Source organism: Cydia splendana, chromosome 1, assembly GCF_910591565.1.
Source record: "Cydia splendana chromosome 1, ilCydSple1.2, whole genome shotgun sequence".
Lineage (NCBI taxonomy): Eukaryota > Metazoa > Arthropoda > Insecta > Lepidoptera > Tortricidae > Cydia > Cydia splendana.
The window spans coordinates 1,981,391-1,990,949 of NC_085960.1; the positions used below are offsets into that span (position 1 = coordinate 1,981,391).

Here is a 9,559-nt window from a genome sequence, read left to right on the forward strand (position 1 = left end):
TGTAATTCCAAGTACTGCTTTTATAAAGATAAGATAAAGTATGATTGTCTTTTATTTAGAATCTTCAATCTACACGTAGTCATATGGGTAAAGTAAATAAAAAGAAATAATACATATAATATTTACAAAATATATTAATTACAGGTAGTAATTGTTTAATACAAGTATCATAATTATTGACTATGTACAATGATATTTTAATAATTAACTTATTACTTGCATTCTCATGCAACAATTTTCATTCAATGGTTAAATAACAAAATGCGTTTACTTATCCTAAACCCCATTTTAGTGTCACTGCTGACAATACAGGCACCTACCTATAATAGGTATAATAATGACTTAAGTATTCATATTGTAGCTTCATGTAAAGGCCTCTTCGTTTTGGCATTTTTGACTAAGGAAAATAGTAGAAAAGCTGATATGTCAAAGCAAAAATCACGCACTACATCCTGTAATCCACGTCGAAGCGCTCTTTGAAATCAGTGAAAGTCAATTTTAGAACAGGCAAAGTAGGCCCTTTGCGTTTAATTAAATTTTTTTTAAACCATTTTTTATCAATTGTAATGTTTTAGCCGTGGTGAACTAAAGTTTTGCATGGCAGCAAAGTATTTTTGTCTTGTGCCTAGGGCTTGCAAATATTCGAAACTTTCAGGTATTCGAATATTCGACTTTTTCTGACGACATATTCGAATATTATAAAAAATAAGAAAAAGAACGAGAAATCGGTTTATTATCGTTTTATTCAAAAGCTTATTTCACATATTGCTAAAACTAATGATATTTTGCAGAAATCCACTTAATTGACTAGATTTTATCATCCTACTATGAGATGTCCACATTTATAAAAACAAGTAAAACGCCAAAATAAGACGTATTCAATATTTCTAGATAAAACTTTTATTATAAATGCGCCGTTGAGTGAAATAATATAACTTTCATCATCTAAACCAAACCTAGGTATGTAAGATATTTTTTTTAGTAGGTAATTATTTTCTGATTTAAATTAACTTGTAGTCACTCAGAGGCCTTAATTAATGGTCGGCTTAATTATATAATATTGGAATATTTAAGGGAAAAAGTTAGTTGACTACTGGATTATTCGTCAGCTAAAGGTGCATAGTTAGATTACCTAGTTGGGCAGGTTTGGTATGATCAAATTTGAGAATTGCGATAAGTGCGGGCAAGGTTTAGTCTTAATAAACAGAATGACCCTTTAACTTAAAACTTATGCACCGTAAAAATAACATACTTTTTGATTTCGTTTTCTTTCAAATTGAGTTAGGTTTCACTGTATTCACGAAGTCTATCGAGAGGAATACAGTAAAAATATTATTTCCTTCGTATTTGGGTACCATTACCATACCTACCATTACTCATTCACTGTAAATACCCGGAAAACACACAGAAACTGTAACTGCAGCGGATTAAATAGATTTTTATAGTAATAAAAAATATTCGAATATTCGAAACCTGAGCGGCCGAATATTCGAATATCAAAACAGGCCGAATATTCGACAAATTCGAATATTCGAATTGCAAGCCCTACTTGTGCCTCAAAATCCTCGCAACGCTTAAAATTACACGGCTTGTGGTGAAATTATAGGTACTTTCCGTTGCTTAGTTTCAACTAACAACTTTGCATTCTTTTTGGATACCTAACATACAACTATTGTAGAATACATTTTGACACATGTGATGTCCGTATAGTTAAGCCGTTCTCCTGTTTTAGTCAAATCTTTAATGAAAAGGCCTTGAATATTCCCGGTTATTACAGAACTCTATACAAGTAGAAGTCTTTTAGCATATGGCTGAAGTTGAACCCCATGAGGAGGGATGCGATGTACGCGATACAGAGCGCGGGCAGGGGCAGCAGGAACGCACGCGTGTTACTCAACATCGGGATATCTGGAAAAAGTAAATGATCCATAGATTATTTGAAGTTGGAAAACTGTCCCCAGCCTGCCATTGGTCAGGACCAATTCAAGTCAGGATTCTGAAGAAATTGAATGAAGTGTCAATATTTTATAAGACCTGTTCATGACTTAAAATTTGTTTTATTTATTAGGTTACCAACAGTACATAACTTTACTGTTAGTAACTGTGTACTATTGCCCGAATTGGCATTATAGGGATATATACGAGTAAGATCAGAATTTAGAAAAAGCTCAAAAGCTTATAGAGGGTTATTTCTGCTTCGGTAATGTCGACTTAAAGGTGCAACAATCATATCTGAAGTTAGAGCCAAATTGTCTCTGATTTTAGACTTGACCTCTTGAATTCACATCTAACTGTCAATTATATCTAACAAATTTCCGTGACCTTGGACATCAGAAGGCCTACCGCGAACACCGACGTTCTCTTTCTCTTTTACTCCAATTAAGGCGTAATTAGAGTGACAGAGAAAGATGCCCGCAATTTGCGAACTTCGGTATTCCCGGTAGACCCTAAGATCTGAATTTATCAGAGCAATTAGGTACCATAGATAATCCGGCTCTGAATTCAGAGGTGTCTGGGGTGACCCTTACTGAACGGTGCAACAAAAAGATCTCCATTGGTCCTAGAGATGAGACACAATTGCATCTAGATAACTAGAACCCATTATAAAACTTAGGATAGTAAATAATATTTAGAATATTATTCTAATGTTAGTCACAATTGGAAAGTTTAGGCCATAAAACAATTAAAAAGTCAACCCCCAAATGTCTCTGGACTTACCACTGTCAACTACTTTGCCATAATCTGAAAGTATTTTAGGTAACGTTTTTAATAACTCTTTAAACTGTTCCACTTTCAGATTACTTTATGTACCTACTCTTAATTATGTTCATATCTGAGGGCCTACCGCCAACATAGAAAAAAGTTATCTGCCTCTCTGTCGCTCGAATATGCAAGAGTGATAGAGAGGCAGATATCGATTTTTCAATGTTGGCTCTCTGATGTCTTTGATCACGAAAACAGTAGATACTTATCCCAAGATTCCCAAGACGGAACTATAAAACACAAACGCATTAAGTACTTTGAATTCTAGATTTTATTTCAATGGCAATACGGTCCTACATTAATTAATAACATTCGTCTTCGGACATAATACGAAGTTTACTTACTGCTGTATCCCAGGAAAGTGATGTAGAGATAGTAGATGATGGAGGCCAGCCAGAACGTGTTGGACACGAAGCAGGGTAGGATGCCGTCGTGGCTCAATAGACCTGGAAACAACAAACAAATCTTTAGTAGATCTAAACTCACAACTGCCACAAAAGTAACTTAAGTTTTATAATTCACTCTAACATTTAAATAGATACTTTTCCAACTGAAAACCTAAAAAGTTAGAACCTATATCATATTTCGCCCTTTTTGTTTTATAGCAAAATTAATCAACTGGCTTAAGAAGCCATTTGAGGATAGATTTTGTTTACTCTTCTTGAAATACCTAAAGATACAGACTAAAGCCGGGTATTCATTAGGCAACTTTTGTTAATAAACACTGTTTAATGACTGTTTATAAACAGTGTTGCACGATGTTTCATCACCTCTGTAAACATGTTTATAAACTTCTTCTTCTTCCTCGTTCCCTCAATGCTGAGGATCGCGACCACGTGCAACATGTCCCCACTGGTTGCGGTCATAAGCCAAGTGAACTGCACGGTGCAGGCTGCCGCCACTCGCCTTCTTCATGGCGTCAGACCATCTCTTACGAGCCCCACCCCGAGCGCGTTTACCATTCATTCGCCCCAAGATGATACACTTCTCCATATCATGCATTGATGATCTCATAATGTGTCCGAAGAATCTAAGGGTTCGTTCATGGCATGCTTCGGAGAGCCGTGTGGTAATACTGAGTTCTTCCAAAATAGAGATGTTAGTTCTTCTAGCTGTCCAAGGTATACGCAGCAGTCTTCGCCAACACCACATTTCAAAAGCGTCAATCTTAGCCACATCACAGCTTTTCAGGCTCCAAGTTTCGGCACCGTACATAAATATCGAGAAGACAAGAGCTCGAACCAATCGCACCTTAGTCGTACGTCGAATACCTCTGTTCCTCCAGATCTTGTCAAGGTTAGCCATAGCACTCTTAGCCATACCAGCTCTACGGCGTATTTCGTCAGTGCTGCCACCGTCGCAGGTTATTAACGACCCAAGATACACAAACTCGCTGACTTTTTCGTACTGGCGGAGTACGTCGGTAACTGGAAGTATATTTGCCCTATCCACTACCATTATTTTAGTTTTAGAATGGTTTATCTTAAGGCCCAGCTTAGCGCTCTCATCCTCAATTCGCTTCAAAAGAGCCGCCATTTCTACTTCACTAGACGCAACTACTGTAGTATCATCTGCATACCTGAGGTTACTGACCAATCGACCTCCAACTGCAACACCTCCTTCCCAGCCGTCAAGTGCCTTCCTCATAATGTATTCGCCGTACAGGTTAAAAAGCTTGGGTGACAGAATGCAACCCTGACGGACGCCCCGTTCTGTGTGGAAATCACTTGATTTGTGATTCTCCAGCTTCACGAAGCATGAACCCTCCAGGTACAAATTCTGTATTAGGTAAGCGAGATGTTCAGGCACGCCCATCTCCACCAGCACATTAAACATGATTCTCCATTGCACACAGTCAAACGCTTTAGCGTAGTCAATGAAGCATAAGACCATTGGCTTCTTATACTCGCGACACTTTTCGATAAGAATTCGGACGTTCAGTATTTGTTCGCGAGTACCCTTACCAGCAACGAAACCCGCCTGTTCACTGGGTATCTGGTGATCCACGAAGGGGGAGAGTCTAGCGTTGATAATGCGCAGGAGTACTTTGCTGGCATGCGACATCAGTGACAGTGTTCGGTAGTTTTCGCATTTCCTTGTGGATCCTTTTTTATGCAGGGGCACTACCGCCGATTGTGTCCATTCCTTTGGCCATTGACCACTTCTCCAGATCTTGTTGCAGATTTGGTACATGATCTTCGTACCCTCGCTGCCCATATTCTGCAACATAGCCGCGGAAACGCCATCAGGACCCACAGCTTTGTGCTTCAGTCTTTTTATGGCATCTTGCACTTCTGCGAGCAGTAGGTCAGGTTCCCTGATGTGACCATCCCATCTCCTCTCATAGCTGAGTCCCTCTTCATCCCGATAGAGTTCGTAACAGTAGGTTCTCCATCTCTCCAAAACCTTATCTAGCTCTGTTAACGTGTTACCTCTGCTGTCATCAACTATCCAACTCTTTGGTTTGAAGGTACCAGTAAGTGTTTTTACTTTCAGGAAGAGATCCTTGGTCTGCGATCTGTCAGCATGTCTCTCAATGTCATCACATATGTTGTTGATATGCCTGTCCTTGTCGCTTCGAGTGGATTTTTGGACTTCGGCATGCAGTTGGTTATAACGATACATCTTACTCTCAGAGTCAAGACCTTCACTCTTCAGCAACTTCCTTTCCTCAATCAGCTCCCACGATTCTTTGCTAATCCACTCTTCCTTCCTTTTCACGGTTTTAAATCGCTCCTGACTCTCCTTTGCGGTATCCAGAATGACCTTTTTGAGACCATCCCACTCGGCTTCGCTGGAGTCAAACGGGTCCCACTCTAGTGATTTGATCTTTGTGTCGAGTGCAACGTGAAAGTGGTCTAGAGCCGGTTTAGTAAGACAAATATTTTTCTGTGGTTTCTGTCGAGTACTCTTTAAGCGAAGTCTGAAGTCCGCTATAACAAGTTGGTGGTCACTTCCGCAATCTGCTCCTGGGAGAGTTTTGGCATTAATCACAGACGATCGCCATCTAGACTTGATCGCTATAAAATCGATTTGATTTCTATAGCCTTGTGGAGAAGTCCAAGTGTACAATCTCCTTGGATGGTTTTTGAACCAGGTATTCATAACAACCAGCTGATTTTCTACGCAGTAATGAAGAAATTTTTCGCCTCTGTCGTTCCGCTTGCCCAGGCCAAAACCGCCAACAACTGTACCCAACAATGGATCTCCCATAGTGCAACCAACTTTCGCATTCCAGTCACCCTGCACAATAGCGATTTCTCTAGATGGTATCGTGCTCAAGAGGGAATCAATCTCTGCATAAAATTGGTCCGATGTTTCTTCATCTGATTGAGAGGTAGGTGCATATACCTGTATAATATTGATCGGTACTGGGCTTGCATCGAGTTTTACAGCAATCACTCTATCACTTTGGGTCACATATCCTTTTATACAGTTCTGTAGTTTCCTCCGGATGATGAAGCCTACTCCATTGTTACTATGATCTTCAGCTCCGATGTAATACATGGTGTTCCCGTTACTAGTAGTGAAATGCCCGCTACCGCGTTTATGTACCTCACTCAGCCCTAAGATGTCGATCTTACACCTTTCCATCTCCTTCTCGATAACTTCCAGTTTTCCTGGTTTCAAGAGGCCTGACATTCCAGGTCCCAATGCGAAGATGTTTACGTAATGGGGCCTTCTTTCTTCCTGTACCATGACCAGTAGCATAGTTTCCACTTACTGTCCGGTGGTCCGCAGTCAAGTGTGGACGATGTCATCGAGTGTGGACGTGTGAGGCGCAAGTTTAGAAACATGGAAATAGTACTACCTCCTCGGGCGACATCCTAGCAACTACTAAACTAGTGTGGACTGCTAAGATTTAGACACAGTGTTTACGGTAAACTTGTTGCAAAACATGGTGATCAAATTTATAAACAAATGTTGCCTAATGAATACCCGGCTTTAGGGTCGGTTGCACCAAACTGTTCGTATCGTTAAAGAGTTCGCTAAATTTTTATGCATGGAAAGTTTCATAGTAAAGCACCGGGGCGCGCCGGCTGACGTTGATCAGTCAGTCAAATGTGGTTGGTGCAACTGGTCCTTATAGTTTTAAATGTGGTACTGACCATACTATAGCGATCTACCCTCTTTCGGATATGCACAAAAACTAGGTTGAATTTCGTAGCGACCCTTAACCTTCCAGTGTGTGGTGTTCAAAAATCGTGGATTCAAACCTCGGTTGTGCTGTATACAGCAGAAAAAATCGCTTTCGAAAAAATTACTAAAAATTCGGTCAGGATCCTTATCATACCCACGAGACAAGAGGTTAAAGATGAACTTACTGTTGAACAGCACGATCTGCAAACAGTGGAGCAGCGACAGCGGCGGGAAGAACGCGTTGATGTGCACGTCGAAGGCGTAGCCCCACTCCACGTCGGGCGCCGCCGCGTCGCGCCGTAAGTATTTGTTGCTTATATACCTGGAAATATATAAATCTTAGTGTACAGTCACAGTGGCCAGCGTCCAGCGGGGCGTTTAAAATAACACTTGCGCTGCGTGTGCTACCAAAATTGTTGCAGACTATTCTTGGTCTAACCAGGCGTGGCTCACTCCGCGATTTCGTCGCTTTGCTACAAGTAGCTAAAAGTACATCCGTTCCGCCCCAATTTTGGGGAAAGCCATAAGCCGCGCGTGGCGCTGTCGCCACCTAGCGGCCATATCTGTGCTGATCGTAACAGACGCGTTTTGTTAGAGAGTGAGTCTTCTGTACCTAGTACTATTATTTATTCTGTGGTCTAACTCTAGCTTTGCGTCAAATTTTGTTCTATCGACGAAATCTACCCAAACTTCTCGTTGGTCTATACAAGTTTGTAAATAATGAAGAAATAACTTCTAAAATAATATAAGGGGCTAAATATAAACACATAAGTAAACTTTGTACTGTATCAAAATGATAGTTACCAAAAGAAAGTGGACACCAGCAAGCCAGCTCCGATGAAGTCCACGAATACTACAAATATGATGAATAACACCAGTTGCCCCCAGTCCAGGCCCATGCCAAGCCCGAAACAGATAGAGGACACTGGAACAAATTCAATCAATCAAGCATTTTATTTGTGGTAAACTTAAAGCTAAGATTACATACAAAAGTATAACTAAAACTACAGATATTAATAAAATTGGTAAGCGTTAAAGTTTACCACGAAAATGGGCTCGCCTCAGCATGATACTGACCCGAAAGTCAGCGCTGATCTTCCGGCGAGACCATTTTGTCCAATTCCTTATAGGGATAAGTTTGTCTTTGTACATTGCATATATTTTGTTTTCATTGTAATTCCCACGTGGTTTATGTACAATAAAGTGTTTACATACATACATCAAATCACGAATAATAAAAAACCGTCCAAGTGCGAGTCGGACTCGCGCATGAAAAAATCACGTTGTTGTATGGGAGCCCCACTTAAATATTTATTTTATTCTGTTTTTAGTAAGTATTTGTTGTTATAGCGGCAACATAAATACATCATCTGTGAAAATTTCAACTGTCTAGCTATCATGGTCCTTGAGATACAGTCTGGTGACGGACAGACAGACAGCGAAGTCTTATTAATAGGATCCCGTTTTTACCCTTCGGGTACGGATCCATTCAACAGATAGAAATAGGATTCAATATAAAAAATAAAAGCATTGCCAGTGAAAATAGGACCTTGTGGATTTACATTTAGAATTGAATTTGGATCTCACTGCTGGCCAATGTTGCACAAGTGGGAAAAAAGAGGAAAAAAAAAATTGGGGATTAATGTCTTTTGATTGTAGAAGTATATTAAACATTTATAATAAAGATTAAACGGGAAAATGGAACCATATGAAAATACTTACAAAATAACCAAACACTGAGTAACACAAGGAATGCCGGGTCATCTCTGGCAAACTGTGATCTGGTATCTGAAAACAGTATTAATTTTTACATACCTAATGAAAAAATTACCATAGTACCTAATTGATACTGGTTTTTGGGTGGTTTTCACCTTTAAAGATGGAAATTTTAGTGTTCTTAAAGGCATTTCCATGACTTTTATACCCTTTTTATTATTTCATATGTAGATTATGCAATTTCAGTTTCTTTATTTGAATTGACTTGCCGATCCGAACACTTTAAGATTTTTTTAAACTTGCATACACAAACAGAAACATGGAAATATTTGTATTAAGTTCCCAACTCACATTAGACCATGTAAGAACACCCACTTGTAAAAAGACAAAGCGATTGAACAATAACTTCCACATCATATTTTCCATCTGGCAATTTCAATGTTCTTTTAGTAAACACATATACAATGCTACTTTCTTGTCCAACTACAACAAGAAGAGATCAATTTACTTACGTTTCCTATAATTAAAATTCCGGAAAACTTTCTGAGGCGACACGAATAAGTATACCATTTGCCAAGCCGCGAATTCGAAGTCCATCTGATTGAATTTGAACAGTCTCCGCAAGTATTTGTACCGCTTGACCGCTGCGCTGGCCGTCGTGGGCTGGTAGTTGGCTGGAGCGGGCAAAGGTGAAGTACTGCGAGGGAAATTAAACGTAGAAGAAGTGCTTGGGGTTGGCGATGTTGAGTACTTCATTTTCAACTGTGTTTCACAAACTATTCCCAATAGTAATCAGTTGAGACGATACGTGTATCAATGGATAATAACAGAGGGTGTTTAAGAGCGCATTGGTGGCCGCGTTTATTAAATTACTTGTTTATTTTCATTGGAAATAGTGGATTAGTCAGGCACCGAGAACTCTGGAGAACTGACGTACGTA

General features: G+C 39.7%; 1 protein-coding gene across 1 annotated transcript; it reads right to left on the reverse strand.

Moving 5' to 3' along the window:
- Window positions 1-36: 36 nt before the first annotated feature.
- LOC134806731 (protein unc-50 homolog) lies at window positions 37-9,559 on the reverse strand. Its single transcript, XM_063780054.1, has 7 exons — window positions 9,132-9,559; window positions 8,626-8,691; window positions 7,708-7,828; window positions 7,089-7,225; window positions 3,108-3,209; window positions 1,556-1,908; window positions 37-625 (listed from the first exon to the last, which is right to left on the reverse strand). The coding sequence occupies exons 1-6, from the start codon at window positions 9,373-9,375 to the stop codon at window positions 1,772-1,774; spliced, it is 807 nt and encodes a 268-aa protein (XP_063636124.1). The 5' UTR covers window positions 9,376-9,559; the 3' UTR covers window positions 37-625; window positions 1,556-1,771.

Bases quoted from the DNA above. Each gene is read 5' to 3' on its own strand.
- LOC134806731 (XM_063780054.1), bottom strand. From the start codon at position 9,375: ATGAAGTACTCAACATCGCCAACCCCAAGCACTTCTTCTACGTTTAAT. The intron at 7,226-7,707 runs GTAACTATCATT...ATATATTTCCAG, and splicing joins CTGGTGTCCACTTTCTTTTG to GTATATAAGCAACAAATACT. The intron at 3,210-7,088 runs GTAAGTTCATCT...TGTTGTTTCCAG, and splicing joins GCAGATCGTGCTGTTCAACA to GTCTATTGAGCCACGACGGC.